The sequence below is a fragment of the Corvus cornix genome, chromosome 1A, assembly GCF_000738735.6.
Source record: "Corvus cornix cornix isolate S_Up_H32 chromosome 1A, ASM73873v5, whole genome shotgun sequence".
Taxonomy (NCBI): domain Eukaryota; kingdom Metazoa; phylum Chordata; class Aves; order Passeriformes; family Corvidae; genus Corvus; species Corvus cornix.
Genome location: NC_047057.1, coordinates 73,690,712 through 73,718,622, shown reverse-complemented (window position 1 = coordinate 73,718,622; position 27,911 = coordinate 73,690,712). Strand labels below are relative to the sequence as shown.

At 48.8% G+C, this 27,911-nt stretch overlaps 4 protein-coding genes across 16 annotated transcripts in view; 2 read left to right on the top strand and 2 right to left on the bottom strand.

The window, feature by feature from the left end:
- Nucleotides 1-648: 648 nt before the first annotated feature.
- Nucleotides 649-8,681, top strand: LOC104692228 (zinc finger protein 501-like). Of its 5 annotated transcripts, XM_039570206.1 has the most exons (4): nucleotides 740-810; nucleotides 5,854-5,950; nucleotides 6,341-6,544; nucleotides 7,310-8,681. In XM_039570206.1, the coding sequence occupies exons 3-4, from the start codon at nucleotides 6,474-6,476 to the stop codon at nucleotides 8,655-8,657; spliced, it is 1,419 nt and encodes a 472-aa protein (XP_039426140.1). In that variant the 5' UTR covers nucleotides 740-810; nucleotides 5,854-5,950; nucleotides 6,341-6,473; the 3' UTR covers nucleotides 8,658-8,681. The 5 variants fall into 5 exon arrangements, with proteins under 5 accessions (XP_039426142.1, XP_039426140.1, XP_039426139.1 ...); XM_039570205.1 differs by lacking the exon at nucleotides 6,341-6,544 and having other exon boundaries at nucleotides 7,213-8,681; XM_039570204.1 differs by lacking the exon at nucleotides 6,341-6,544 and having other exon boundaries at nucleotides 7,210-8,681.
- On the bottom strand, nucleotides 802-5,058 carry LOC104692229 (acrosin-binding protein-like). The gene is made up of 4 exons (XM_019288663.3): nucleotides 4,983-5,058; nucleotides 3,938-4,153; nucleotides 3,469-3,563; nucleotides 802-2,910 (listed from the first exon to the last, which is right to left on the bottom strand). Exons 1-4 carry the CDS (start codon nucleotides 5,014-5,016, stop codon nucleotides 2,467-2,469), a joined length of 789 nt encoding a protein of 262 aa, XP_019144208.1. The 5' UTR covers nucleotides 5,017-5,058; the 3' UTR covers nucleotides 802-2,466.
- A 141-nt stretch (nucleotides 8,682-8,822) lies between the features above and the next one.
- On the top strand, nucleotides 8,823-26,663 carry DDX11 (DEAD/H-box helicase 11). 4 transcript variants are annotated; one of them, XM_010404071.3, is made up of 27 exons: nucleotides 8,828-8,901; nucleotides 9,942-10,016; nucleotides 10,106-10,330; nucleotides 10,818-10,904; nucleotides 12,276-12,433; nucleotides 13,542-13,587; nucleotides 14,125-14,232; nucleotides 14,768-14,855; nucleotides 15,326-15,528; nucleotides 16,103-16,255; nucleotides 16,353-16,399; nucleotides 17,174-17,253; nucleotides 18,408-18,452; nucleotides 18,578-18,645; nucleotides 19,049-19,087; nucleotides 19,553-19,676; nucleotides 20,193-20,330; nucleotides 20,789-20,901; nucleotides 21,270-21,342; nucleotides 21,708-21,811; nucleotides 22,368-22,517; nucleotides 24,394-24,462; nucleotides 24,640-24,740; nucleotides 25,150-25,234; nucleotides 25,811-25,886; nucleotides 26,053-26,207; nucleotides 26,334-26,663. In XM_010404071.3, the coding sequence occupies exons 1-27, from the start codon at nucleotides 8,884-8,886 to the stop codon at nucleotides 26,361-26,363; spliced, it is 2,658 nt and encodes an 885-aa protein (XP_010402373.3). In that variant the 5' UTR covers nucleotides 8,828-8,883; the 3' UTR covers nucleotides 26,364-26,663. The 4 variants fall into 4 exon arrangements, with proteins under 4 accessions (XP_010402376.2, XP_010402373.3, XP_019144186.2 ...); XM_010404074.3 differs by lacking the exon at nucleotides 9,942-10,016 and having other exon boundaries at nucleotides 8,823-8,901; XM_019288641.3 differs by lacking the exon at nucleotides 8,828-8,901 and having other exon boundaries at nucleotides 9,829-10,016.
- Nucleotides 26,610-27,911, bottom strand: part of WASHC1 (WASH complex subunit 1) — a 41,839-nt gene continuing 40,537 nt past the window's right edge. For all 6 annotated transcript variants that reach the window (XM_010404070.4, XM_039570209.1, XM_039570211.1 and 3 more), the window contains one exon: nucleotides 26,610-27,767. In XM_010404070.4, coding sequence (XP_010402372.1) covers nucleotides 27,616-27,767 — 152 coding nt within the window. In that variant the 3' untranslated portion in view covers nucleotides 26,610-27,615. The remainder of the gene's footprint in view (nucleotides 27,768-27,911) is intronic.

Here is a 27,911-nt window from a genome sequence, read left to right as displayed (position 1 = left end):
TGCTTGCAGGATGTACGACAATAGGTAAACTTTGTCTGGGATGGATGGATCTTATCCTGTGGCATAAGCTATACATATGTATGTACAGCGTATGGGATGTATTATGCTGCGCCTGAACAGAGAAACTGCCATGGTGACCGGAGTCTCAGAAAGCCTTTAGAAGCAGTAGCGGAGTGAAGCCTCCAGTCACCTGAAGGAAAGTGGCCCCACGGAAGAAAACACCATCCTGTCACCCAGTTTGTGACAGAAAGCAGCTCGAGGCTTCAGCAGTGATGCTTCCCTCCCTGCCAGGGCCTGCAGGCTCGGTAAAACCCAGACAGCGCTGGGAATCGGCGGCAAGGACCGCTGGAAGCCCCGCTGGGTGGTTCCCTGGGACTTGTGTCTAGCCGTTGACTGCCGTGTGTCTGTGCAGGTATGAGCTACGACCCGGGAGCCGACGATGCTCCCGCTTCTGGAGAGCCCCGGTACCCAACAGGACGCGAACCCGTGCGCGGCCGCCTCCCGGCCAGGACCACCGCGGACGGCGGTGCTGGATGGCAGCGACCCGGCCCTCCGGGGGCGGATCCCCGCTGCCCCTCGGCCGAGCGGGCCCCTCCCTCCCGGGGGCGGCCCCGCGCAGCGCATGGGGAGGCAGCGCCGCAGCCGCGCCCCCTCCCCATCGGCGGCGGCAGCGCTGGGGCCGCGCCCGGCGCACGATCGGGTGAACGCGGCCGAGCCGGAGCAGCGGAGCGCACCGCCCTCGCCCCCGGCCCGCCGCCGCCCCTCGCCCCCGCCGCAGCTCCGGCCGCCGCGCACATGGCCCCGCTCCCGGTGAGTGTGCGGGGGACCCGCGGATCCTCCGTAACAAAAGCTGGGCGGCGCCGGGCGAGCTAATGGGCTGGGAACGCCGCCACAGTGCGGGGGGAGCGGGGAAAGGAGCGGGGTGGAACGGGGCGGGCGCTCCGCGGGGCCTCGGTGGGGTCCGGGCGCCGGGCAGGTGGGGAGACCGGCCCCAGGCGGGGCCGTGCGGGAGCGGCTTTTCCGGCCCGCAGCCCCCGCAGGCCCGGCGGGAGGATGGTCCAGGAACGCGGCACGGGGCCGCCGCTTCGTGCAGGGCCGGGCCGGAGCCATCCGAGCGGGATATCTCCAGCGATCGGCTCGCGGCTGCCAAATCTGGCACCCAAACGCGCGGGCTGCCAGCCAAGCCCGGAGGGTGGGGAAGGCGGGCAAAGGCTGCTGCCAGAAGTACCCCCGCTGCTGGAGCTGGGGAAGCTGTCATTGTCCAGACAGCTGGATGGGGGCACAAGCCGTGGTGCCTCAGGCAGGGATCTGGCAGCTTTGGGCGCCTTCCAGGGAGAAAAGAATGAGCTGGTGTGCCGGAGTAAGGCCGGGGCAGCGTGTGCTCTGTTACGGATCCCACCTGCTAGGGACTGTTCCAGGGCTTGCACGTTTCCCATGTGTGACCTGCCTTTGGCCTTGGGAAAGATTACACTTCCCAGGACAATGGAGGACCTGTGATTTTGAGATCTTCTTTCTAAGGACTTCCTTCAGTGGATAGACACAGAGCCTATATTTCACTCAGCTGTGTTTGTGTCACTTAGCAGTATAAAGGGAACCAGCATCCCAGACCCTCTCCACAGGGATGTTGCTTGGTGTGGTGCATCATCAAGAGAGCTGCCTTTGACCCCTTTCTCCTCATAGCCCTTGGTGGAATAGATAACAAGAAAGCCTGTAGAAGGAAAGGTGAATAGGGCATTCTCACTTCAGTGGTGGTCTTCTTGGAAAGCCAAAACCACTGGAGCTTAGACTGAGTTTGAGGTAGCAACATCTTCTGAGTGGAGATTCAGAGAACCAGAGCTGCTTCTTGGAGAGTTCCCACTCTGGTTTTAGCAGCAAGTGCAGACTCCAGATGGCTTCACACTGTTTTACTTACAGGCATGTTCAGTGTTTAGAAAAGAAACAGCACTTTAGTCAAAGTTCCTTATAAATCAGACTCTCAGATTTTTTGCGAGAGACAAGAGGAAGCTCTTAATATGAATATTTATCCTGTGTGTTTCATAACAATATTTCAGAAGTAGATGTCAACCATGTGCAAACCCCAGCACAAGGAAAATGCTGGACCAGCAGTTCTCTTGCAGGATAAGGCCTTCCTGTACTTGTAGAGCACCCCTTGTATATCTGTGTATGTATATTCACACACATATTTCCAAAGAAGGTTCTTCTCTTAGTGCTTTTGAGCAGGAGCACCTACATTTATTAAAGAAAAGCCAATATTCTCCCATGACATCCCTTGAATGACACAACAAACACCATCAACGGTGAGCAGTTTTTACAGGAGAAAATGGTATCTTTTCAATACATTTACTTCCAAGAGGATACCATCTTTTTTCTTTGAATCCTGAGCAGTAGAATTTCCCATGGCTCTGTTTCCCCATGCACTTGGAAGAGATGGCTTTTCCCCTGTGTTTACCACACTGTTGAACTGTATCAGTTGGCTGGTGACCAAGACACGTTTGCGTTGTTCAGGGCCACCAGCAGGCTTGTGGCAGCTTTCCGCAACTCTTCCTCCTTCACAATCTTCCCAACGGACATCAGCAACTTCATTGTCTGCAGTGAAGTCTGCACCTGGCTGTCTAGTATCCTCAGGAGGAGATCCTCGATGTCACTGTTGGGCAGCTGTCCTTGCTGCTGGCCACTGGCTGTCACCTCTGTGGCTTGTGGGCCAGAAGGATTTGGTTGTGTGCTTGTGGGTAAGGAGGTGGGGATCACAGCCGTGCCTGTGCCAGGTCTGGAGCCAGATGTGGGAGACGTGGTGGGGACTGGCTGGGGACCAAAGCTGCTGGATGACATGGCATCACTGCTTGTGGTGGTGGTGCTGGTGCCTGCTTTGCTGCGCTGCCTGGCTCTGCTGTGTCCTGGGCACATGGTCCTCTGTGAAGGAGAAAACATTCCTCTGGAGAGGCTTAGGAGCAGGCACCTGTGCACAGCCCTGTTCTGTGTGTTTAGCTCTCACTGCACAATCTCATTTTTCCCAATTCCTACTAAGATGAGCCCAGGAAAGAAAAATAAACCTTCATATCCTTAACCTTGTCAAGTCTCCTCATAAATCTCTCTTGGGACTCACAGCCCTCTATACTCTCCTCTTCTAGCCTACATGAATCCCCCTTTCTCCTGGAGAAACCTAGATTGTCTCAACTTGGTTCGGAATGAGAGCTGGAGAAGAGGGCTGAGGTGGTCCTCAAAGGTTCATTTTTTTGAAGAATACCTTCTGCAAAGTCTCATTTTTGGCAAGTGGCTGCAGGTGGCATCTGTGTAAGCTAATCAGCTTGGTGTGAGTGCCCCTGGAAGGTGGGCTGCCGATGGCTCTCTTCTATCTTCCCTGTCTTTTAGCCCTTTGTTTTCCCACTTACGCATTTTCAGGGCTCTCCCTTTTGCTTGTTATTTGCTCAGAGCACACCGTAGTCTTCAGGAAATAGCTAAACAACTCACCTTAAGGAAATACTTTTTCGTAATACAGCGATAAAGAGAAAAGGTGCAGAAGTTGCGGAAGAAAGGATTTCCTGGCAGTTCGGAGCATATGGGCCCTAGAAAGAGGCAAATAAAGACACAGACCCCGTGTTAGATTCCAGTGCTGACATCCCCCTTAACAATAACCTCCCTGTTGAGTGATGTCCCTCCATGAAAACCCCTGTGTAATTTGGGAACCTTGTGAGAAACTCCAATGCTTCTTGGTCATCTTCATAACTCATGGGGTTAGAGGAGGCTGGTCCTAGGGACATGTGTGGATGCAATCAAATGTGAGAGAGGATGCCCATGAGCAGATGCCTTCTCCTCACTGCAGGATTGCTACCCACCTCTCTCCCCTGCCCCAGCTCCTGAGTGTTTCCTGTCCCAGTGATCTGGGCCATGCAGGACCCCTGTCCAACTGCCTGCCCTTGGGAGTCATGGTTGGCTTTACCTGGAGGGATGACTCCGTGGTTTTCATACTCGTCCAGTCTCTGGACCAGTGAGTTCTTGCAGCCGTACAGCTCACGAAGGTGGCAGGCAGTGCTGGCTTGAATGGTGATCCGCAGGAACTTGAAGAACTGGTGGTATTCCTGGTCAGAGAGTGGTGTTCCCAGCTGCCGTGCCTTTGTGCCCCGAGGGCCGGCTATGCAGCCCCAGCCCAAGAACACTGGTGGAAAATAGAGTGCAGGGAGTCAGAGGGAGAAGGAAATGCTAACCACAGCACGTTCGGAAGAGCTGGAGGGCTGAATCCAGATCTCTGTTGCCTTTTCTGGGTGCAGGATCCAGCACACGGGAAATGCATTAACAAGCTAGAGATGGAAGGTCCAGACCTGTGGGAAAGCTGTTTCGCCCATGTTGAAAGGAGTGTACTATTTTGGTGACAGTACATGACTGAGGGACCAAAGCTCTGGAGATTCAAATCTTGAACTGGGAGAAGTGTCTTGGAAGTCATGGCTGAAACTGAGAATATTGCTCTGTTTTCAGGGCTGGAGCAAGTAGACAGTTTCCTTTCAAGATTTTTAGCCTCTGCAAACTCTTCCTCTGGCTACATAGGTCTTTAACCAAGGTCCTCTCTCAGACCTCTTTCTCCTGCTTCCCCTATTGCTTTACTGGGCGAACTCTTCCCTCTTAGCTTTGTGGGTTAACTCCAGACCTGTGCCTTAGTGTCTGGTTTAATGCACCCAGCTGTCCCTATCATGGCATCTCCAGTCTCCACTTCTGCTCCACCCTGTACCCACTGCATCCAGCTCTGACTCCTGCCTGGCTCTTCGGTCACTCTGTGGCCCTCCTCGATGAATAAAATACCAACTCCAGTGGTGAAAACTGCCAAAATTAGAAGCCCTGGGATCTTTGCATCTGAGGCATTGGAGGGTGCTCCATATCTTCCTTTGGCCTCCAAACTGCCCAAGCTGAGGAGTGATGGGGAGGGTGCTGAGCAGCTGGGTCCACTGCCCTTCCTTACAGCTGGGTTTGGAGGAGAGACATTTCTTACTCACCAGACAAGGCCAGATAAGCCCACAAGACCATCATGGCACTGGGAGTGGTGCCTGTGACAGTTGGGGCCCACTTGCACTGCTGGAAGTGTCACCTCTGCTGCTTTGCTGCTGATGTCACAGACACCTGCGTTCCAAACATTCCATCCTCCGCTGCTCTTGCCCCCCATCCTGCTGCCTCCCATCCTGCTGCCCCCATCCTGCTGCCCCCCCCCAGCAGTGTTCCTGCATAAACAGGTGTGTGTGACCTCCTTTCTGCTCACTGCCGGCCCAGATGGTAAAATCCATCTGGAAGGAGGCAGTCAAACAGCCATTTTTCTGGAGCACAGGACAGGAAATTCTGCCTTTGGGCTGCTGCTGTTGATAATGTGTGAACAGATCAAAATCTTACCTCTTGCCCAGATCTGTGCATGCTTGGCTGATCCATCGAGACTGGATCCACAAGGCACTAAACAGGGCTCCAAACCATGGCAGAAAACACTGGGAAGAAAGGTGATGGAGAGAAAATGGTTTGAGGAATTGATATTTTTCTTACACAAAGAAAAATTTGGCATTTTTGGTCTGGAACTGCAGCAGGAAGAACATCCAGATACCTGTGAGAAGGCAGAAAGCTGTCAGGCAGCTCTCTGGACATGTGGTTGACCTCTCTGTGCTACCTAGGCTGGCCCTGGTTACTGGACCTGAACAGTGGTGTCACAGTGTGTATGGCAGGACTGACAGTGACCCTGACTCATGCTTCTGGGCATCATTTTCCTATGGTCTAGGTTACTTTCAGCTCCTAAATACTTATCCTCCTGTAATCTCACCCTACAGCACTGCTACTATGACAGGTATTTATTATGTCTGTTTTCCTTCCTCTGATCTGGACATGCAGTCCTCAGCTTGGCCTTAACCTTTTGGATAAGGTGAAGAGAAGCAGCTTTTTGACCGAAGCAGCTAAACACTGAGCCGGTAGAGAGACTGCTTACAAGGTGAGAAATTAAATTGCATGGAGTGTGTCTGGGAAGGGAAGAGCTGAATGCTGAAAATCTGGGGCGTACCGTGCTGCACATTCCACACCCACCCTGCCTCTTCTGCTTCCTCAGTAAATAGATTCTACGTCCAGGAAGATCTCTAGGCAGAGTATGGCAAAGATGAAACACAGTCCTGGGGTACCTAGTACCCTTTCAAAAAGACCCTGTCCAAAAAGAAATCAATCTTGTGTATTTTTCAGCAAAGAATATACTCATAATGTTAAAAGACATAAACCAAAGTGTGGCTTTTTCTTCTTTTCGTGCTGACAATATTTGACAATATCTGGGTCAGTTTGCTGCTTTGAGGTGCTTTTGAGTAACTTTGTTTATACTGCAAATGTTTTTCAGCCCTGAGTGTTGTAAACAAAACTTTGGGGATTGGTATGACCAGTGTAGTGGTGTCTTCCAAAACCTGCAGATCAGCTGAAACAGAACCTGAGGGGTTTAATCTGCTGCACCACCTCCTATTCCATGTGAGGGGATGATGTTTAGCCTGTACGCAATGCTGTCCAGCTCATCCGCTTACCTCACACTCCAGCATGAATTTCTAAGGTGTGTCTCCAAATCACTATAACCAATGAAAAACCAGCAGCTTCCAAATGTTTCAGTCTAACGGTTCATTTCCGTGCTTGGTTAATAAAACAGTTTATCATTCCACTCAGTTGTCTATCTGTTCTGTAGACAAAGAAAATCTAGATACAATTTGCTGCAGAGCTTTCTTTTTAAGGAAAAGGGCTATGACTGGAAAGAAGAAAGGAAATTGTTTGCTGGGCAGTGGTGGATGTTTCTGGGGTGTTGCTGCTTTCTTCCATGATCAAGCATGGGAATATTGGCTGAAGAGCAGTGATTCAGAGGCAGCAGGAAAAGCAGCTGCAGTGGGAATTATTAAGGAAAGCAGTCATGATGTTCCTCTAACCTTGCTAGACACGGGAACTTTGAGGGCAAGCGATGGGTCTTTCCCTTTAGGGCTGTAACTTTGACAGAGGATCCCCTTTGGAATCTGTACTGCAGTGGCCTCCTATCCTTGAGTGACATTCCCTTCCCACTCACCTTGGGCTCCATGCCCTCACTGTGCCCTGAGAAGATACCAAGGGGCTGTCTCCTGTGCTGTCAGCTCATGGTGGCCGATGTGCAGCAGGTCTTGGTGGTTTTTCTTCTGGACTTCTCCCTCAGAGAAGCAGGGGGTTATTCATTGCTAGTTCCTCTGTTCACTCCAGCAGGTGACAGGACCATGGGTGACATGCAGAAGGGCAGCCTTCATCAGGAACTTCATCAGGAAAGTTCAATGAGAGCTGAACTCCATCTGTTCCCTTCCAGGAAGCTCACAGGAGATTCCCTCCAGGACGCTGATCAAAGACAGGACCACAAGCAGGAGCTGGAAATAGAAAGTGAGATAGAGACGTGTTTTCCAAAGAGACAAGGAATGGTACCTCCTTATGGGATGGAAGTCTGGGAGTGCAAGGACAGTGGTAAAGCCCACATCAGCAAGGTTATCCTTGCTGGGGACAAGCTGGACCTGCCCATGTGTGGGAACAGTGCCATTTGGATTCAGCAGGCGGGGGGGAAAACCTACAAGTGTCCCGAGTGTGGGAAGAGCTTCAGCCGGAGTTCGTACCTGAGCCAGCACCAGAGGATCCACCTGTCAGAAAAACCCTTTGGCTGCTCCGAATGTGGGAAGAGTTTCACCCGCAATTCAGACCTGATCAAACACCAGCGGATCCACACAGGGGAGAAGCCCTACCAATGCAGCGAGTGCAAGAAGACCTTCAGCCAGAGGTCCAACGTGATCAGGCACCAGCGCACCCACACGGGAGAGAGGCACTACCTGTGCAATGAATGTGGGAAGAGCTTCAGCCAGAACTCGCATCTCATCGTCCACCAGCGAAGCCACAAGGGTGAGAAACCCTTTAATTGCCCCCGGTGTGAGAAAAGCTTCAGCGACCGCTCCTCCCTGATCATACATCGGAGGGTCCACACCGGAGAGAAGCCCCACAAGTGCCAGGAGTGTGGGAAGCATTTCCGGGACAGCTCAGCCATCATTCGGCATCAGAGGATTCACACAGGAGAGAAACCCTACGAGTGCACAGAGTGTGGGAAGACCTTCCGGCAGAGCTCCTCACTGGTGACCCACATGCGAACACACACGGGTGAGAGGCCCTACAAGTGCCCTGTGTGCGGAAAAGGCTTCAGCCAGAGCTCGGCGCTCACCACTCACCACCGGATCCATGGGAGAAAAGCCTTGCCCATGTGCCACGACGGCCTCCTGTCCAGCCCCTTCCAGTGTACTGAGTGCGGCCGGAGGTGCAGTAACCACTCCACTCTGGCCAAGCACCAGAGCCTGCACACTGAGGAGCAGCCCTACATCTGCGTGGAGTGCGGGGACAGCTTCCGCCGGAGCTCGGCTCTCAACGTGCACCTGAGGATCCACCGCGGTGAGAGACCCTACAAGTGTGAAGAGTGTGGGAAAACGTTCCGGCACAGCTCAGCCCTCGGTGCCCACCTGAGGATCCACACGGGAGCCAAGCCCTATGAGTGTGTCGAGTGTGGGAAAACCTTCCGGAAAAGCTCAACACTTAAAGTGCATTTGAAAATCCACACGGCTAAGAAACCTTATAAATGTCTGGTGGGTAAAAGAATGCTCACCTCCTGCTCACTTCTGCCATAAGCCTGGAGCGGTTGTTCAGTGCGGGAAAATGAAGTCGTTTTTGGGGTACCTGAATGCATGGTGAGAACCACAGTGGAAAGAGACTGGCTGGAGACATGGTATATGTGGTGTTAGGGCTGGGTTCTTAACCCCAGAGGCACAAAAAACTTCAGGAGATCTGGAAACAGGGAGTTAGTCCCAAGATCTGTGTACTGGTGGTTTAGGAAGAGTGCCAAGAGCCTGAGGAATGAGCACCAGCTTCAGGGTAAGTGGGGACTGTGAATATGTGCCAGAATAATAACTGGGAGAATTTGGCTTGTAAAATACAGCTAAAGTGAAGATCACAAGAAAATGTTCCAGGTTGGTTCTGACTCAAAACTTTGGCTAGTTAGACACTGTAGTAGTCTTAGGAACTCTTCTATTTATTACCTTCCCTCATTTTTCATGAACGTAGTATGTTTACACAGTGTTTGGCAAGGCATTTCCAAATCTTTTGAGAGTGACTTTGAAACTGAACTTCAATCTTTTTGTTTTTTCTTTCTATTCTCCAAATCTTACATGGGACAAAGAATTCCTACCTTATGATAGCTAGGTAACACAAAACTCTTAATGGCTGTTCCCAGAAAACATGAATGCAGAAGCATTTCCATTTGAAAGGCAGTCTATTGCTAGTCCGTGGCAGCTTCTCCCAAATTTGTTGTTGCTGATTTGAAACTCTGTCCAACTTGGGACATCAACAAAACGTGGACAAAAATGTGGCCTTACATTATTTAACCCAAAAAGAAAGGATTTGCCCTCAGGTGTCCTAGTCTGAAATGGTACACGGCAAGTTCTCACTGTTGGTCCAGAGAGTGACTGCAATTCTGTTGTTACTTTTATGCCACTCTTCTTTAGGTCATTATTGTTTTCAAACTATTACTATATAAAGTTCAGCATTTAATGGCTGCATATTACATACACTTCTTATATATTGCAGTGTTTTATAACAAGCTATGCGTTCCCATCCTAAATAAAACCTTTTTCTTTTTTTTTTCTCTGTAATCCAATTTTCTGACTGTGCTTGTGATGGGAGGGAACTGGGGAAGAGGGGTGAGCGCCGACCGGGTTTGGGAGCTCAGGAAAGGGTGGGGGGGTGTCTGTGCGGAGAGGGCAGCGCGGGGCGGCCCTTCCGCCGCGTCACGGGAAGGGGCGGGGGCGGCCCCGGCGCCCGGTTCGAAGCGGGGCGGGATGGCGAGTGGCGGGATGGCGAGCAGCGGGGCGGCGGCGGGCCGGTTCCCGTTCCCCTACACTCCGTACCGCATCCAGGAGCAGTTCATGGAGGCGCTGTACGGCGCGCTGGAGGCCGGCCGGGTCGGCATCTTCGAGAGCCCCACGGGCACGGTGAGTGGCAGGGCCGGGCCGCGGCTGTGGCCGAGCGGGGCCGCGGCGGTGGCGGCGGTGCTCCTCACCTTGTTGGCTCTCCGTGACAGGGAAAATCGCTGAGTCTCATCTGCGGGGCCCTGTCCTGGCTCCGGGACTGGGAGGAGAAGCGGCGGCAGGAGGAGGCGCGGCTGCTGGCGCTGGGGGCCAGCGGGAAGGACGGGCTGACCCCGCAGCAGGCACGGCCGGGCAGCGCGGACGCGGCCGGGGAGCCGGACTGGGTCACGGCCTTCGTGCAGAAGAAGGAGGAGCGGGACATGGTAGACAGGCTGAAGGTGGGGAAGCGCTCGTGTGTAGAGGACGGGTGAAATAACGAGGAGAGAGGATCGGGAGGGCTGATATCACATAGTCACAGAATGGCCGGGGCTGGAACGGACCACTGGAGGTCACCTAGAACAGCCTCCCTGCTCGAGCGGAGTCCCTAGAGCGAGGTACCCAGTGTCCAGGCGGCTTTTCAATATCTCCAGGGAAGGGAACTCCACCACTTCTCTGGGCAAACTGTTCCTGTATCCTGGATGATGAGGGGAAAACACGTGAGGCAAATTTGGTGGTGGTGGTCTTTGCCTGCAGGTTGCCCGAGACAGGAAGCTATATTGCTTTGAGGAGAGTAACACTCAGTAGGCGAGCACTCCGGGAGAATTGACCGTGTACTGGCAATTTTGTTTCATTTAATCTTTTTTCTACGCCCAGAGCGTAAGTAGTGATACCAAGAGTTGAGGACTAAATCCACTTCATTCTACCTTCACTCTCCCTTTATTGTAGGAAGAGCAGATCAGAAGGAAAAAGCGAGAAGATCATCTTGAGAAAATTCGGCATAACGTGCAGTTAAAATACGCAGCAAAGAGGAAGGTGAGTTACTCCACAGAGATCAGAGCTTTCTCTTTTAGTTACCTTCAGTGTTGTTCATACTTGCTTATGTGTGACTTCACACTGACTTTTCCAGCCCGCCTGTTTGAGGAGATTTTTGTATGAGATTTCTGAAATCGGTCATCCAAAACTATTTGTTGGATTTTCTTTTAAAAGCACAGATGTGAAAAACAATTTGTGCATCGATAATTTCCTGTGAAAATGTTTGTGTGTGGGCAGAAATTATGTGTATTCTGATTGCCTTCTGGCCCTCTGCTGTACTTCTAAAAGCTTTAATACTTGGAGGCTTTTTTTGGCAAGATCTCTGTTTTATGAGCATGTGTGAACACTCTACTTCTGGAATAAAAATGGTATTGAAGTTCACAGATATATTTTCCTGGCATTTAGATGCATGAACTGGCCTCAGTGCTCTTGTTGCTTTTTGATTATATGAGTCAAACTTCCCAGAAATACTCAGTTTAGGTCCTCAAATAGACAGATTTATTAGGCTGCCAGGTTATTAATTTGTAGTGTGCTCCATCTCAAATACTGTGTAATGTTTTGGTCAACACCTGTCAAAAGGATATGACAGAAATAGTAAAGAATGGCAAAAAACCAAATGGAAAAAAACCTTCTGTCTTAAAAGGGGATGAAGAGCATGTGAAATGGGAAGCATGATGAAAAGCAAGAAAGCAAATAAGAGAAATATTATGGAGATTTGGAAAAGCGACTGATTCCTCTCTTCTGTAGTGCTTACTAACTGCATTTTCTGTATAATGCCATGGTAACAAAATGCTCATTGATGTTGGAAGATACTGTTTTCAGATGGAAAAAATGAACTTTTCTTTATCGTGACACAGAAGTTAATCAGAAGTTCTTCAACAGTTTAATTGAATTTTTGTGGAGAGGTAAACCTGTGTTAGAGTAACAGTCACACAACTGGAGAAAAAAACAGCAAGAGAAATCTTGTTCTAAACCAGATGCTGAGCTGCTTCTAGCTTTGAGTTAAATGTGCACAGAGTGTTTGATTATGTCCTCACATCTTTGTTTGTTCAGGTTTATTTACACACTATTTTCTCTCAGGCAGACATCTTTTATGGGCCACTTTAAGCAACTAATACTGGATTACATGAACATTTAATTGAGGGTCTGTTAGTTCAGTAGGCCTGTGCAGAGAAGGTCCTTTATGTTTCCCCCTCATAACTGTCTGTGTGGGTAAGTCTTTGGTTGTTGGTAACGGCTGCATTCTGTGGGGCTGAACAGCTTCAGCCTTCTGTGAGGGACTATGCTGTCTTCTGACCTGTCCATGCCATAAGGCAACCCCTGTGCTACTCTTTTTATCTGGAAAATACTGTGCTCTTGTGTTCCTTCCAGAGATGCGAGGAGGATGAGGCAAAGCGCCTTCTTCAGCTCAGCAAGGAGGCTCTTCCACAGGGAGCTGGAGAGGGTGTTCTAGACCAGCTGGATCACAATGAGGAGGAGTTGATTCTTGCTGAATATGAGAGTGATGACGAAAAGAAAGTGGTATCTGGGTAAGGACAGGGACTGAGGGGGGATTCCATGCTAAGGAAACTTATTTCTAATTTTTGTCTTGCCCTGATTAAAGAGGTTGTGCATATTTTATTAAAAAAGTGTTTCTCACCTTTTCAAACAGTACAAAGTGGTGGTTGTTCTGGGTTTTTATTTAATTGGTTGTTTAGGTGGATTTTATTTTAGTTTGGTTTTTTTTTAAACTTTTGTTAGACTGATCTGAGCGACTTGAAGTGCTTTCTGAGAAAGTGCATCTTAAAGTGTGTGGCAGTGTCCTGCCTTTATCCACACTCAGTTTCCCAGAGAGTGCCTCTGGATGCTGAGTGAATGACTCAAGATCAAGTTCCTTGCATTAGAAAAGCAGAATGGAACTCAGGACACCAGAGGAAGCTGTCAGTTCTGCAGATTAGCACTGACATCTTTTGTTACTCTAAAAGCAGAGATGTTCACGTTTCTGAGACAGAGCTTTGGCATGAAAACCCCATGCACACTTTTCTCCCTCATGCATTTGCTTTATGCAGAAAGCCAGAAGCCATACTTCAACACAAAAAGTCAAATGCATTTAAAATACAAATTTACTAATTAATGTCTAGACAGAGTCTTCTGCCTTAAAAATTGAAGAACACTTAACTACTTTTTTTATATGTAGTTAGTTTATCAAACATTAAACTGCTGTTGCCTTTGAGGAGCTCTATGGCAGCTGAATGCTTTCCTGAAGCCTTTCTTTATGCAATAGCTGGAGGGTGGTAAATTGCTTCTAAAGGGAAAGCTTTACAAAAATAAATAAGCTCACCAAAGAATAGTATAGCACTGATTAGCTTATGCCTGAGGACTAGAAGCCCCTGAATCAAAAGAAAAAAAAATCTTGAACTTGCAAAAGGCATGACCTAGAAGAGATTTTTCTTCTAAAGAGAAAGGCTTGAGTTGAATATGCACACTTACACTATTCTTTAAAAGTTGATTTTTCTTCTACCACCTGAGTTGGGATCGGAGGCTTTTCTTGAGATGACTTAATCTCTCTTGAGACCTCATTCTTGTAGTGGAGCATCGTTTGATTTTTACTGTCAGTGGTCTGCTGAAAGGAGACTGTTTGAGCTTTTTCTTTCTTAGGCTGGAAGAAGACGATGATGATTTGGAAGAGGAGCATGTGACTAAGGTGAGATGAGGAAAGTAAATAGTGCCACTTCATAGAATAGTGTAGGAGTGAGCAGAATTATGGCTTCCTTGCACCTTTCCAACAGTCAGGCAGTACAGAAGGATTTAGGAGCTAGCATCCAAAACCTGCCAGGTTTCTTGATAAAGACAACTAGTTCTGCTGTGTTCATCTCCTTCTGGACTACACTGCCTGCCTAAGCAGCTTGCTGTGCTAGCACTTACTAATTTTTGCTGTGGCTTGCTGTAAAAGCACACTGCAATAAATAATTTTTTATTACTTTGCCATGGTGAGTCCCTGTTTTATAGAGACCTTGGAAAATTAAATGGAAACAATGGCAAATGCAGAAGGAAAAACAAAGGTGGAGCTTTTGGCCTCAACAGTTCTAAGGTGGCACTCAAACATGTGTGCCTTCCCTTGTGTTTTTGAAGGCTTGAGCAAGGTGAACCTTGTTGAAGTGCTTGGCTGCTTCCTTGTAGGATTGATCATAGGTTGGCTTCCATGTTCTTCTTGTCTTCCCTTTGTTCTTCCTCATTGCAGATCTACTACTGCAGCCGCACTCACTCCCAGCTGTCCCAGTTTGTGCGCGAGGTGCAGAAAAGTCCTTTTGGCAAAGACACGCGTCTGGTCTCCTTGGGATCCAGGCAGGTACGTGGTGCTGTTCTCAAGAGACCCAGAACACATTGCCAGGAGCTGTGTGGGTCTGGTGCCACCAGAAGTCACCTTGGGGATTGACTGAGTCTCCTACTGAAAAACTAAAGCAGGCATGAATCGGAACACAGATCTGTGTGCTGTACATTTTTCCGTGAACTCTGTTTTGGTCATTTACCTTTTGATGTAAATGCAAGAATCTGTTTTACCTTTTCTGATATGGTGTATTACAGATGTCCGAGTCACTGAGAAGGTGGTCGTCTTAGTAGAGTAGTACTTCTGGCAGCAATTTTCAGAAGCTGTTGCGTAGCAGTGAGCCCTCTTTTTCTCGTTTTTTTCTCCTAAGTTTCTGTGGGTTTCGAGCATGTTTGTAGCAGTTAGCATGCACAGTGTCTGACTGGTAGACTTTTCCTTTTTGGAATCTGGCCTGAGATTGCTTTCAAGAAAATCTTTCATTTTACAGCAGAGGGTGCACAGGAGGCACTCAGTTCTGAATTGACTCCCTTCCTCTTCCTCTCTTTGCACATGCCAGAACCTGTGTGTGAATGAGGAGGTGCGACGCCTGGGCGCTCTCCAGCTCATCAATGACCGCTGCATGGAGATGCAAAAGAACAAACATGGTAGGAACGCTCCCAGCCTGGGGAAGCAATTCCCGATAAAGCTGTCATGAGAGTGTGGAGACAGTGGGCACTGCCAGTCCGTTCTAGCTAGAGTGGTAGGAGCTTGGAAATGACAGGTTGGAGGAAAAGGACTCCTTGGTGCTTTTACTTTTCTTGGTCTCCAGGCTGTGCTGAGATCAGGATAAATTTTCTGAGTGTCTTAATTTGGTCAGGATTTCTGCACTGGAAAGATACTTGCGTTTGTTAACTCAGTACCAAAAATGTTGGAAGATGTCATATGCTAAATCTAACTGGCAAGAGTAGTGTCCACTGTGGAGAAGGAAATGTTACTGCTGAATAATTTTTAAATAGGTGATAGGTCAGGAATACACATGACAAAGCTTGCTTTGAAATCCATGAGGTTCTGCAAAGTGGTTGTTCTAGGCTGCTGTGTGTGTTGCTCATAGCTTTCTTTTGATTTCTGCTGTTAGAAAAGAAGAGTGATGAGGTGAATGAGGGGAAGAAGAGACGGGTGAGTCGCACGGTGTGCCCATTTTATTCCTACGAGCAAATGCAGTTTCTCCGTGATGAAGTTCTAGTGGAAGTGAAGGACATTGAGCAGTTGGTGTCCTTGGGAAGGGAGACCAAAGCCTGCCCATATTATGGGAGTCGATTCGCCATCCCTGCTGCTCAGGTAAGGTGTAACAGTTTTACTGACATTAAAGCCAGGCACTCTAAGAAGGAACTGATGGCCTGCTCCCTCTATTACTGTTACTTAGATTGGGGGAGTCTGTAGGAAACAGGCTGTGTTTCTGTCAAGCTACAGTTTTGCTCAGAAAGCAAAGGAAAATGAGAATTCCCATCAGAAGTTCATAGGGATGCTGTATGTCTCAGCATTTTGAAATACTTGAAAGGTTCAGCAAGTGTGAGGCAATACTGACACATGGGTGTACTCTTAGCTCTTACACCACTCTTCTTCCTTGCTGGGTTCTCTCTGAAGACATGCTTTCAGTGCTCTAGAGGAGATTTGGAAGGTAACCTGAGCCCATATGCAATTGTAGCATAATCATTTCTCTTCAGCTTGTATCCCGATGCCCCCCTCAAGCATGTGCTCCTGGCTTTTTTCCTACCTTTCCCATAATAATAGTGAGTCACTTGGCTGAATTCTGCAAGGCCCTCTGATACGGGCTGTTAATGAGTGGTTGTAGAATGCCTTAAGTTTGTAAGGATGAGAGCTGGAATCAGGGAAGTGCATGCTTCTCCTGTAGCTGGTGGTGCTGCCCTATCAGATGCTTTTGCATGAGCCTACCAGGAATGCTGCCGGGATCAAGCTGAAGGACCAGGTTGTGATCATTGACGAGGCCCACAACCTCATAGACACCATCACCTGTATCCATAGTGCCGAGGTCAGCGGCTCTCAGGTGAGTCACAGCCTGTGAAAGGAGAGGGAGCTCTTCTTCCAGCAGTGTCCTTTCTTGTCTCCTTTATAACAACAGCTTCTGCTTTCTGTTTGTGTAGCTGTGCTGTGCCCACTCCCAGCTGTCACAGTACATGGAGAGATACAGGTGAGAATCTCAGCGGAAAACAGCACAGCAGAGGCAAGGTCTGTGGATGCCTTGGATTGCCTCACGGCTGCAGGGTCTTTCTTGCTTTTCCCCAGTGGAAAGTTACTGCATTAAGAGTTCTGCAGATGAAAAGACACTTGCTTCATTATCCCTGTCTAGAATCCATCTAAGTCAGACTCCTGGGGCTAGTATTAAGCAGTGAGAAGGGGACACCCTGAGGATTCTGGCTTTCCCTTATACACTCAGTTCCTTTCCCAGTATCTCCCTCTAATCACTTGTACTTTGTGATGCAGACTTTCAAAAGATTCAGTCTTTCATGCCTCTCAGGGACCTTAGTCTTTCATGTGCTGACTGGCATTATGGTAGAGGCAGGAAGCTCTGAGGAGGAGGAAGCTGTATGTGGGTTCTGGCTCTGCATCTTGCCATCCCTGCAGTGGCTGATTGTTGTGCTCAATAACTCTGAAGTTGTGGAGCATTATTGCAATAGGGTCTTGAGGCATCACTGCCATCGTAATAAACAAACTATAATTAATACGCAAGGAGAAGTGCAGTAGTAAGAACAGTGGGGGGAGCATGGGTAAGTGCTTTGGGACAACCTTGGGCAGGATATCCAGAAGACTGTGCCCTGTCACAAACAGGGGGAGTGAACCTGCAAAAAATCCTAGTTCCCATCTCAGCAAAATGAAGAAGAGTTCATGTACTTGTTTCAAGCTCAGCTGCTTGTGTTCATCCCTGAAGATGATTTGGGGCCTAAATGTGTCTCATTTTTCATAGGAAACATTTGAAGGCAAAGAACTTGATGTACATTAAGCAGATCCTGTATTTACTGGAGCGGTTTGTGGCCATGCTGGGAGGTAAGCAGACCTCTCGTGTCTCCAGGGTTACTGACAGACTCTGAGCTAGTTAGTGCTTCCTCAGGACACTGTGCCCCTTCCCCCTCTGCAGAAACTTCAGGAAAGTGTTGCTGTCATGTATAAGTTCAGATGCCAGTAATTTTATTTCTCAGGCTGGTTTGTATGTGGGGAAGTTGACTGGTGTCTAGTTGAACCCTTCTCTTTGTTTTAGTAGCTGAAGAGCAGCAGATGACATTGTAAGTTGGTAGTTTCCTTCTCTTTCTGTGTGGTTTTCAGATCCAGTTGGAATGGGGATGATATAAGATGCTAAGTGAGGAATACAGCAGATGTGTAACAGATGCATAACAGTGTCGTACAAGAACTGCATGAAATTAATATCTCAGTTATCTGGTAGCAAGGCCTCTATTTGTGTCAGCATGCATCTGCAGAATGAATCTTTCTTGAGTGGTGCCTTTCCTTTGTGAGAAAATACTGTTTTGCTTTGATTTTAGATCCACAGGAATTTGCAGGACTCCTTTTTTCAAATGATCTGTTTGCTAGACCTTAGTGTGTCTTGAGGAGAGCATGTCCTAAGTTCATAAAGGAACTTCCTCCATGCCCTGGGGAAATGCAGCCCTTTGGGACAGGGGTTGCAAAAGTGAGATGTGAGGTGGGTGTTAAACACTAGGACATAAAATGCAGTGCGTGGCAGCAATTAATCCTGTTCTGGCTGTTGGGCTCTGGGCATGTAGGTGTCCTTAGGTTTTCCCCCTCGTCTCAGTTACCTGCCAGCCTCTGTGCTTCCCAGCTCCCTGCTGCTGCGTTGAGGAGGGGTGAAGGATGCATTGCAGTCCCTGTCCACTGGTCTTTGCAGCATGACTATGTAGTGTGCGAGCATTTCTGATCACCCACCCTACCTGCTGCTTCCTGCCACAGAAGAAATGTAGGTGGTCCTTAGGATGCAGCAGCACACGTGTCCTACAATGTAGGGCTACTCTACAGGGCAAATGAAAACTGAGTGGGAGCTGATGTTTTGTCTGTATAGCTACGTGTTGCAGAGCCGTAGTTACTTCTTGGGTTTTTTGTGCACTGTTCCTATCAAGTTCAGTCTTTAGTTTCTTGCTTAATTTTGAGACAGATTCAAGCCTTCCCTGAATTGGTTTCATGCTTTACAGGTAATGTGAACCAGAATCCTGGATGTCAGGCAGTTTCCCAAACAGGTAAGACTGGAGTGAACTCCTGAGGTATGCAGCTCTCAGTCAGGGACATGGGTATGGGGCAGTAAGGGGTGCAGGCCCAGCAGTAGGTAATAATTTCTTTTCCCCTTTTCCCTCTTTTCTTTCAGGGACAGTGCTAAAATCCATCAATGACTTTCTATTTCAGAGCCAGATTGACAATATCAACCTCTTCAAGGTAATGCAAACATTGTCTGTTAGGGCACAGGTGGTGGTGACTTGTTCGAGATTATTTGGAGCGTGTGTGAGAGCTGGAAGTAGAGCCAAAGCCCACATGGCAGAATCTGCTTTCTAGCTGTCTGTAGGCAAAGCTACTCTGTAAGGGCTGTGGATGCAGAAATTCTACTACTCCAGTAACCTAACTGCCGCCTTGAACCTCCAAACACAGCACCTTAACACTGTGTCTTTTCACTCTGAAATGTCATTGTAAAACTCTTGTGTGGCAGGCAGTGACCACAAAGAGCTGTGCACCTCTCCCCAAAAGCATGGCAAGTGACAGCTCTGCTCGACAGGGATCAAGGACAGCAGGATGGCAGAAGGGGTGGTGAATGCCAGTTCATTTCCTGTCTTCTCTCCAACAGGTTCAGCGTTACTGTGAGAAGAGCCTCATCAGCAGGAAGGTACTTCCCCTGTGGTTTCATAGTCAGCAGTGCTCCCATACTGTTTCACACCTGGAGTTTGAGATGGAAGATGCAGCAGCTGGGGTGGGAGCTTGTCTTCACCCTGCTCTGCAAACAAAATGGTTCCTGTAAAAAGCACTATATGGGCAGATTAACTTTTGCTTACTCAGAAAAGAAACATAAACGTGGTTTACCACGGTATTCCAGGGGGTGCCAATTCTATGCTGCTTGGCCTCAAATCTGCCTGCCAAGTAGGCTGCGTTGCCCTGGAAGAACAGATATCAGAGACTTGTTTTGCTTTTGATTGAGTGGGTGGAGGAAGGTAATGGGAGCTAATACATTCTGATTAGGCTTCTACTGAACACCTACTAAGTAACTTTATCTGTGGCAGGCCAGCAAACCTGCCTTTATCTTGTCTGATTCCTGCTGTTGGTAGTCTTGGTCTTTCTGGCTTTTGCTTGGCAGCTTTTTGGGTTTGTGGAGCGATATGGGCATCCCGCCTCAGCTGTGAAGACCAACAAGGAGAACCAGAAGCTGGCTGGTTTGCAGAACTTTCTTCTGACCCTTCAGCAGGGATCTGATAAAGAGGGTGAGTTCAGGCATCGTCTGCTTCTGCACCTGTGGGCAGAGTGAGGATGTGGAACCTGCATCTCTCTGCATGAGGAAAGCAGGGAGGCAGATTTGCAGAATGAGACTGAAGAAGGTGTCCTGTGTGGGTGTTTTTTAACAGGTCTGACTAGCTGACCTAGGCAATTGTACATTGGATTAGAGAAGTCCCTTTTGAGCTGAATGATGTAATTCCATGTTCACTCCACATGCATTCAAGCATTGCACTTCTGTGACTTGCTGGCTCTGGGACCTGAGCTACTGTGTGTAGTAGCTCTGCTTAGTGGCTCTGCCATCCACAGAAACCAGAGCTTTATTTTCTTTTTTTTTTTCTTTTAGCAATGAGACAGAATTTGGGTTTTCACCTTTAATGGGTCTTTGTTCTCTGCCTGCATATGTAGGCCAGGTATTGTGTTCCTGTAGAGCATGTTTTGTGCTTAGCCCGTGTCTTTAGAAGTGTGGCCTAAGTTGCCTGCCTCTCCTTTCCTTTTTGGGCCAGCAGGTACCCCCCAGAGCCCTCCCCTGGAGGCTGAGCACGACCATCTCCGAACTGCCTCTCCACTGATGCAGATTGAAGGATTTCTCTCGGCCCTTACAAATGCAAACCAAGATGGCAGAGTCATTCTCAGCAGGCAAGGTACTGGAGAGGGTGAGGTGGGGAAAGGTGGCATGAGTCAGTCACAAGCAGGGTGCTTCACTGGCACTGAGGGAAGACATACAGAACCTGTGGGGAACCTGCAGCAACATTTGTTCCATCTGTGATGTAGGCTGGCAGTCTTTGTCTGAGGATGCTTATGACTCCAAGGGAATTCTCAGCCAAGGGCATTGGGACCAGGGTTTGCAGAGGTCTGCTCTCACTCTGAATGTCAATTTTTGTTCTGCAATTTACTGCGCCTGTGGTACAGCTCCAGGGAGATTAGGAAGCAGAGGGTAACTTCCAAGTTGGCGTTACCTGCTGCTGCCTGTCAGTGTTGAATAACAAGTCCTTACTTTGAGAGGTGGGGTCCTGCCAGAGTGCCCAGGGCAGGAGGGAGAATCTCTCATATCCCTGTGTGTCACAGCTAGCTCCTGAATGCTTTTCTCTCCTTTTCCCAGGCACAGTTGGTCAGAGCAGCCTCAAATTCCTCTTGCTGAATCCAGCTGTCCACTTTGCCAAGGTTGTGGCAGAATGCCGTGCTGTCATCATTGCTGGAGGCACTATGCAGCCGGTGAGGGAATAAGGATGCTGTGCTGGGGTCTCAGGAGGTCAGTGGTGCTATCTGCAAGCCGGGGTGGAAAGAGAGCAGCCAGGCTGAGCTCGTGGTAGGTTGGAACTGGCACGGTGAGCAGTCGGATGACCTCATGATGCCATCCGTCATTTCTGCAGGGCCAGGGATCCCACAGGAACCATGCCACGGGGGTGTTCGAGGAAAATCAGTGCTGCTGTGTGTGGGCAGAGGGCGCTGCCGCTCCTCTGTTGGGCCGGGCAGAGGCTCTGGCTGGGCTGGGGCTGCCCTTGACCAGCAGTGCTGGTGCTGCCGGTGTAGAGTTTTTTGGGACACTGGTATTTTACTTGCCTTTGTTTTGTGGATCTTAGGTGGCTGATTTCCGAGAGCAGCTGCTGTGCTGTGCTGGCGTGGACCCTGCCCGTGTTGTGGAGTTCTCCTGTGGTGAGTGTGCCGGGCTGGCAGAGAGGGCTCAGCAGCTGCAAGGGCTGCAGCTTGCCTTTAACACTGTTCTGTCAGCACTCTAAGCAACTGGCATCTTTCCTAAAATTCAGGGCAGTAAAGGGGTGTGAGTTCCCTCCCACTCTGAGCTTCCCCTGTGGTCTTGACTGGTATTGGCAGGCAGTGTGCCATGGGTTCTTCCCAGGGACTCAGGGGATGGAAGTTGGAGCAGCTGAGTGACTTAGGCACTTTGGCTTAGCCAGGCAAACATTTGCCGCTGTCACTTGAATGCAATTAAAGTTCTTCAGCTTATGGGGTTTGTGCCAACAGCAGTGATGTTGACTCTCACTGCTTGTTTTTGTCTCCAGGACATGTGATTCCTCCAGAAAATATTTTACCCATCATCCTCTGCAGTGGTCCTTCCAACCAGCAGCTGGAGTTCACTTACCAGACCAGAGACCTGCCCCAGATGGTCAGTTTGTCTTTTGTTCCCTTCCTTGGGATCTTTTATTTGGCTTCACTTGCTTATGTTTCATAGAAGGGTACACTCTCTGTTTGAGAGGTGAGCTGAGCAAAAGCCATGGCAAGGAAAATCCCAAACCACAGGGGGCAGCTGCAGGTGTTTTGGCACTTCTTCCTTCTTTCTGTGGCAGGCCAGTAAGCACCCAAGGCCAGACACTAAGTCTGCTCTGCCCCTGCTGAATCTCAACCAGATGTGCTAACCAGCTGTCAGCATCTGTTCTAGCAGGACAGCTTCATCCACTGAGGCAAACCGTCCTTTCCTGAATGAGCACGGCTCCACAGCTGTAACAGAAACCCTGGGCTAGGGAAGAAGGCCGAGCAGTGAAGAGCTTTTTAGTGATGCCCAGCTTCCCTAGAGAGTTCTCTTAGACCTGGCATATTTCCCACATTTTTTCCTCCCGGAAGGCGTGTCATAAGGAAGGTGTGATCCTGGGATTGAGCAGAGAAGTGGAGCGGCTTTAGCTGGGGCTCCTGTCAGCTGCAATATGCTCTAATCTCTCTTGCAGATGGATGAGACAGGTCGAATCCTTTGCAACCTGTGCAACGTGATCCCAGGAGGTGTGGTGTGCTTCTTCCCCTCCTACGAATATGAGAAGCAGGTGTACGGACACTGGGAGAAGACGGGGCTGCTCTCCCGCCTGGCAGCCAAGAAGAAGGTGATTGTGCAGCCAGGGCAGTTGGTACTTTCCATGGAGGTGTCAAAAACCAAACAATTCCATATGCATTGCAGGCCTCTCTCTGAGTTATTCTCATAGTCTGCAGCGCAGAGCGGATGTTTATCCAGCTAATCTCTCCAGTAACGAATAAATGATACTTCCCAGATGGCTGAGCACTGAGCTGGGATCTAAAGGAGATTGATTGCAGCTATACATTCTTGAGTGCACAGTCTGTGTAGTGGCTATGGGGCAGACAGTCCTTGCTTTCCATAGCCAGCAGACTTGTTCTCTTGTGGCTGGGGGGGCTGTTCAGGTTGAGCTCCTACAGGGAATTAGTTTTTCCCTGGCTCATCCGTGTGTCCCTTGACCAGCACAGCCAAGGGCTAGGCAGAGTGAGACAACACTGCAGTTCATAAGACAAATGGTGTTTCACTTTCTGCTAGAAGTAGAGATGAGAACTGGAAGGCTAACAGTGGTGACTCCTGTTGAAGGAGCAATGAGACAGTGCATAGGGAGATCACTGCAAATATAAAATCTTTGCAATGACTCTCACAGGTATTTGAAAGCTGGGTATTGAAAGTCAGGCAGTTCAGGTTGTGGTGCAGGGATCTTGGGTCATGTGCCAGGGGCAAAAGAATTATGTACACCCTGGCTGTGACTTCTGTTTACCAAAAGCTAAACAATTTACCACAGTCCTAGACATTTCACAGCCTTGGTGCTGGCATTCTGGCACATGGGGCGGCCTGTAGGTTTCTGGGTGGAAGCACTGTGCTTCATTTTCTCAGCGTGTTTGTAAAGTTACCACTCTTCGTGCCTTTCAGGTATGTCCTGTCAGGGTCCCAAGGCTCTGCCTGGTTCCTCCAAGGCTTTGGGCAACAATCACACAATCTGTCCCAACTTTCAACTCTGATTTGTTCTTGTTTGGCCTTTGCAGTCTCCAGCAAATTGGATATGTGTTAGCAAGGCAACTGGGTGTAAGTGCAGCAAGCGTGACTTTCAACTGCCCACACAGAAGATCAGATCTTAGCAAGGGAAGGTTCAAGGCTTTCCTGAGGTTACTGTGGTGAGATCACACTGAGATTATAACTTATACAGAGAAAGTTAATTTAAATCAGAGGCTTAAATAGCTACTTTTCAATAAGTTAATTTTGGCTTATATTTGTAATTGACAGTTATTTTTCTACTGAAAGACTGATTTTGACTGGTAAAATTTGATACTACTTCTTGCTAACCAAAGGAAAACACATCCTGTAGGTTCTTTACTGTCACAGAGAAGATAGATGTTGGACCTCTTGTTTACTAGGAAAACTACTTGTGTTTTAGGCCAAGGTGCAGCATCTATACAAATGCAGCTAAATTAACTACAGAGGTTTTTAGTAACTAATTAGGTGTGCTAGAATAACATAAAGAAATATTACTTTATTTATGCTTTGCATGAAAAGGTAATTTATTCAGTGGGCAAGAGGAACCATTACTTGGAATTAATTGATGATTCAAATTGATTAGTCCTGTCCCTGTCCTCCAAGATCTCATCCCAGAGGATCTCGATTCATAAGTGCAAGAGGTGCACATTGCTTTTCTGCCTCTCAGCTCTTGGATGACTTGTAACTTCTTGCAGGATTGAACAAGTCTGCCAAAGCTGAAAGGGAATGTTGGAGGCACAGGAGCAGCTGCTGCTCCCTTCAGAGCCCAGCTGAAAAGGGCTGTAGTGTGTTTTCAGTGTGGAGGGAAGGTACTGGTTTAGTTGGTTTTTCAGGCACTTCTCCATTCTGTGACCTTAGTTCCATATGCTGTTAAATGGCATGGGAGTAAAATGATTTACATTCTTTAAACTGTTTGCTTCCTGTTGCTGTAACTGATGAACTGTGCCTGACAGATCTTTCAGGAGCCTAAGAAAGCCAACCAGGTGGAGCAGGTGCTGGTGGAATATGCCAAGTGCATAAAGGTAAGCTGAGCAGGCAGGCTGGTGGGAGTGTGGCAGCCCAACTGGTATGGGAATGCTGCTAAGGAGGGCACTGCATCTTTTAACAAGAAAAGAGGGCTCTAGCCTAGGTGTGGGAGTGTTTCTGTAGCACTGAAATCTTCCCTGCTCTGGTTTAAGTTGCTGGTCCCTCTCCTGCAGCGCTGCAGCCAGACAGGAGGACAGATGACAGGGGCCCTGCTGCTTTCGGTAGTTGGAGGCAAAATGAGTGAAGGGATCAATTTCTCCGATGACCTGGGAAGGTAAGGTGACTGCTCCTTGGAAAGCCAGGTCTGGCTTGTGGTGTAGTGACTCCAAGTAGGATGGGCACATCAGTACTTGCATAGACAGAAAATCCTGGGGAAGGTGTGACTTAGCTGATACTTAAAGCAGCAGGAGGGTCTGTTGGGTGGTGTAAAACCTGCCTGTCCAGGCCACTTTTCCTGTGAATAATGCAGTTAGGCTTGCTGTGCTAGATAATCTCTTGTTCTGGCACCCTGAATCCCTCTGCAGCTCTGTTCAGTATGTGCTTGTCAGACTGCTGTGCTTTATTGCTGCCTCTGGTTTGCAGGGCTGGCTGTCTTTCAGGGGTGCAGTGACCTCTAGTTTATCAGTCTGTTGGCAAAAGGCTCTAGGATAAGACATGAAGAATAATGCAGTCCTCCCTTGCAGGTGTGTGATTATGGTGGGAATGCCTTACCCCAACATTAAATCTCCAGAGCTCCAGGAAAAAATGACTTGGCTTGACAAAAGAATGGTAAGAGCCACTTACACCTCTGTCTCATTCACTTCTCCTTTTTAGTACTAACTTCCCAGCACGTGAGTCCCAGAGCTGCCTTCGGAGGTTTTATTTTTGAGCTTGCCCTCATTTCCCAGACTGTCTGGTACTGAGAGCCCAGCCTTCTCCAGGCTGCTCCTGAGCAGGTGGCCCTAAACACAGGGAGGAAGTTTGGTGGAGGGAAATGCCACCAGGGCTTACTGGGACCTCTGAGTTCCAAGGGGAGCAAGGACCCTTCAACCCAGAGAGGGTGGCAGGGTGGTAGAAGCTGCTTGCCAGGGTCATTTGTCCTTTCTCATTGCTCACTGGAGGTGCTGTTCCTGGGGGCAAAATCTCTGCCTTCAAGGGGGCCTTGGTTCTTTGTGAATGCTCAACACAGTTTTCTGACTGCCGCCTTTCTTCTGTTCCTCCTTACTCTCAGCTTGGGGTCTGCCTGGCCACCCTCTCACTCTGTAGGGGTAAAAGTATTTACCTCACTTTGTCATTAAGACTTCCCAATTTGATTTACATCTGCCTTGTGCCTCGTGTTCAAACTTGTCTATTTCTCCTTTCCAGCCCAGAGCTGCTGGCCAGGCACCGAGCAGAGTGCTGACTGAAAACCTGTGCATGAAGGCAGTGAACCAGTCAATAGGTAATTCATCCTTCCTTGGACAGGCTGGGGGATACAGAATACATTGAAGGAGGACGGTAGGAAAAAGAATGCATTACCCATCAGTCTACAGATGATGGGAACATGAGCTTCCTTGGCTGAGAACAAACACTTGCCTGGGCCATTCTTTGTTTTATCCTCTGTACAGGCAGAGCCATTCGCCATCAGAAGGACTTTGCAAGCATCCTGCTCCTGGACCACAGGTACGCACGCCCTGCCATCTTTAACAAACTGCCCCAATGGATCAGGGAGAGGACCCAGGTGAAACCTGCCTTTGGATCAGCGTTTGCTGAGTTAAGAAAGGTCAGAACTCTTGTATCTTATGTGCTGCTACCAAAACTGTTCCCCACTGTGCTCATCTGGACCTTTCTCAAGCCTTTCCTTGAGAGTAAGGCCAAGGACAAACTGCCTGGTTTTGTGTGTTCGCAGTTCTATCGAGGCAAGTTGGATGCTTTGTGATGTGGACCAGAGAACAGATGGTATTCAGCTCTGTGAGTTGCACCTCTGAAAAATGGGTAAAGTAACACAAGTTGCTGCTTTTCTGTACCATGGACTTTGTAAAATCTCTGCCTTCTGCCTCCTTTGTGGATGTTTGCTGTTCAGTGTCTGAGCACAATGATGGTGAGACAGCCTTCTGCACCACAGCCAGGAGGGAAACTGGTTGTAGGTCTGAGGCAGGTGAATGGAGTAGCAGCAGGCACCTACTTGTTTACAGCTGTTAAGGTTTTATTTAAATTGATTAAATACTTTGAATGAAAACACTCAAGTATGGCGAGTATTATTTAAGTACACTTAATTAAGGGGAGTAATTATTTTGACTGAACACATCTGATTTTTTCCCATCCACCACCAAGTGCAGGAGGCCTGACTGACCAATGCCATCACTGAGCTTTTCACAGGAATTGTAAACTAGCAGGCCACTAATTTATGTCATGCTGAAATAACACAGAGTGGTAATGGAGCGGCTATGGGTAACATTTCCTATCCCCTTCTTTCCATCCTTGCTTCAAGCAGCCAATAGATTGAAGCAGTTCATTCTTTCAAGGGGAGTAAAGCTATGGCCACAATACAGCACTTCTCCTTTGATCATGCTTAAGCACAGGATTGCTCTGCTCTTCTTACCCTCTAAGTTTCTGAATTCAAAGTTACTTTTTTAGTTTAACTTTCCTGGGGTCCTTTCCAGGGTTATGGGTCAGTGCTGGAAGGCAGCAATAACACCAGGAACAGCCACATAATCCCACAGCTGTTCCCAGCTACCTCTGAGCAAGTCTCGTCCACGGAGCTTTGTTTGCTTCTTTTCCAGTTTCAGCAGTTGGATGCTACCTCTCCAGGCTCCCCACAAGGAAGAAAGTACTTACGGCACAGAGCTGTTACCCACTTCCTGTAGGTTAATTAGCCCCACGGGGAAAGAAACAGCTGCCTCTGAGAAACGTCCATTGTGAGTCTCCCGCCCCGTGAGTGGGTCCAAACTCCATGGTCTGCACAAGCTCTGCCTTCAGGGAGGGGCGCACCTGCTTCTAGCAGCTGCTGCCCTCCAGCCTGTGGCGTGTGGTGCTGTAAGGCTAGACAGCTGGGCTTTCCCTTTACACACTCTTAATTGATGGCACTTCCTGCTTTTACCGAAGTGAAGGCAGCAAGGACCTGCTTCCTTCAGCTTTATTGAAAATTTTAAGATAGCAACAGTTTCACACTAATACTCAATGGACCCCATCTATGACTCCCAGTCATCCTCATCATCCTCACCTACGGGCTGCTGCGGGGGTGGGAGGGGTGGTATTGAGTCTGACATACGAGCAAAGGCACCAGCAGGACTGCCAGGAGCATCGGTGTTCCCAGGGGCTCCTGGTCCTTTTCCTGAAATACCTGTGAGGGAAGGAAAGTCACCAGTGAGTGACACCTGGGGACTAGAGACCAAAGATGCTCAGCAAAGGGGAGGGGGAAAGTTATGCTCCCACCACCCAGGTAACCAGAACAAGCCAGCATGTTTGATGTTGCCACAGACCTGTG

What these genes read in the sequence shown, in the direction of transcription:
- LOC104692229 (XM_019288663.3), bottom strand. Translation starts at nt 5,016, where the DNA reads ATGATGGTCTTGTGGGCTTATCTGGCCTTGTCTG. An exon ending in GGCTTATCTGGCCTTGTCTG is followed by an intron (nt 4,154 to 4,982) that starts GTGAGTAAGAAA and finishes ATTTTCCACCAG; the next exon opens with TGTTCTTGGGCTGGGGCTGC. An exon ending in CGAAAAAGTATTTCCTTAAG is followed by an intron (nt 2,911 to 3,468) that starts GTGAGTTGTTTA and finishes TCTCCTTCACAG; the next exon opens with AGGACCATGTGCCCAGGACA.
- LOC104692228 (XM_039570205.1), top strand. Translation starts at nt 7,224, where the DNA reads ATGGGTGACATGCAGAAGGGCAGCCTTCATCAGGAACTTCATCAGGAA.
- DDX11 (XM_019288641.3), top strand. Translation starts at nt 9,864, where the DNA reads ATGGCGAGTGGCGGGATGGCGAGCAGCGGGGCGGCGGCGGGCCGGTTC. An exon ending in GTTTGTGGCCATGCTGGGAG is followed by an intron (nt 17,254 to 18,407) that starts GTAAGCAGACCT and finishes CATGCTTTACAG; the next exon opens with GTAATGTGAACCAGAATCCT. An exon ending in AGTCATTCTCAGCAGGCAAG is followed by an intron (nt 20,331 to 20,788) that starts GTACTGGAGAGG and finishes TCCTTTTCCCAG; the next exon opens with GCACAGTTGGTCAGAGCAGC.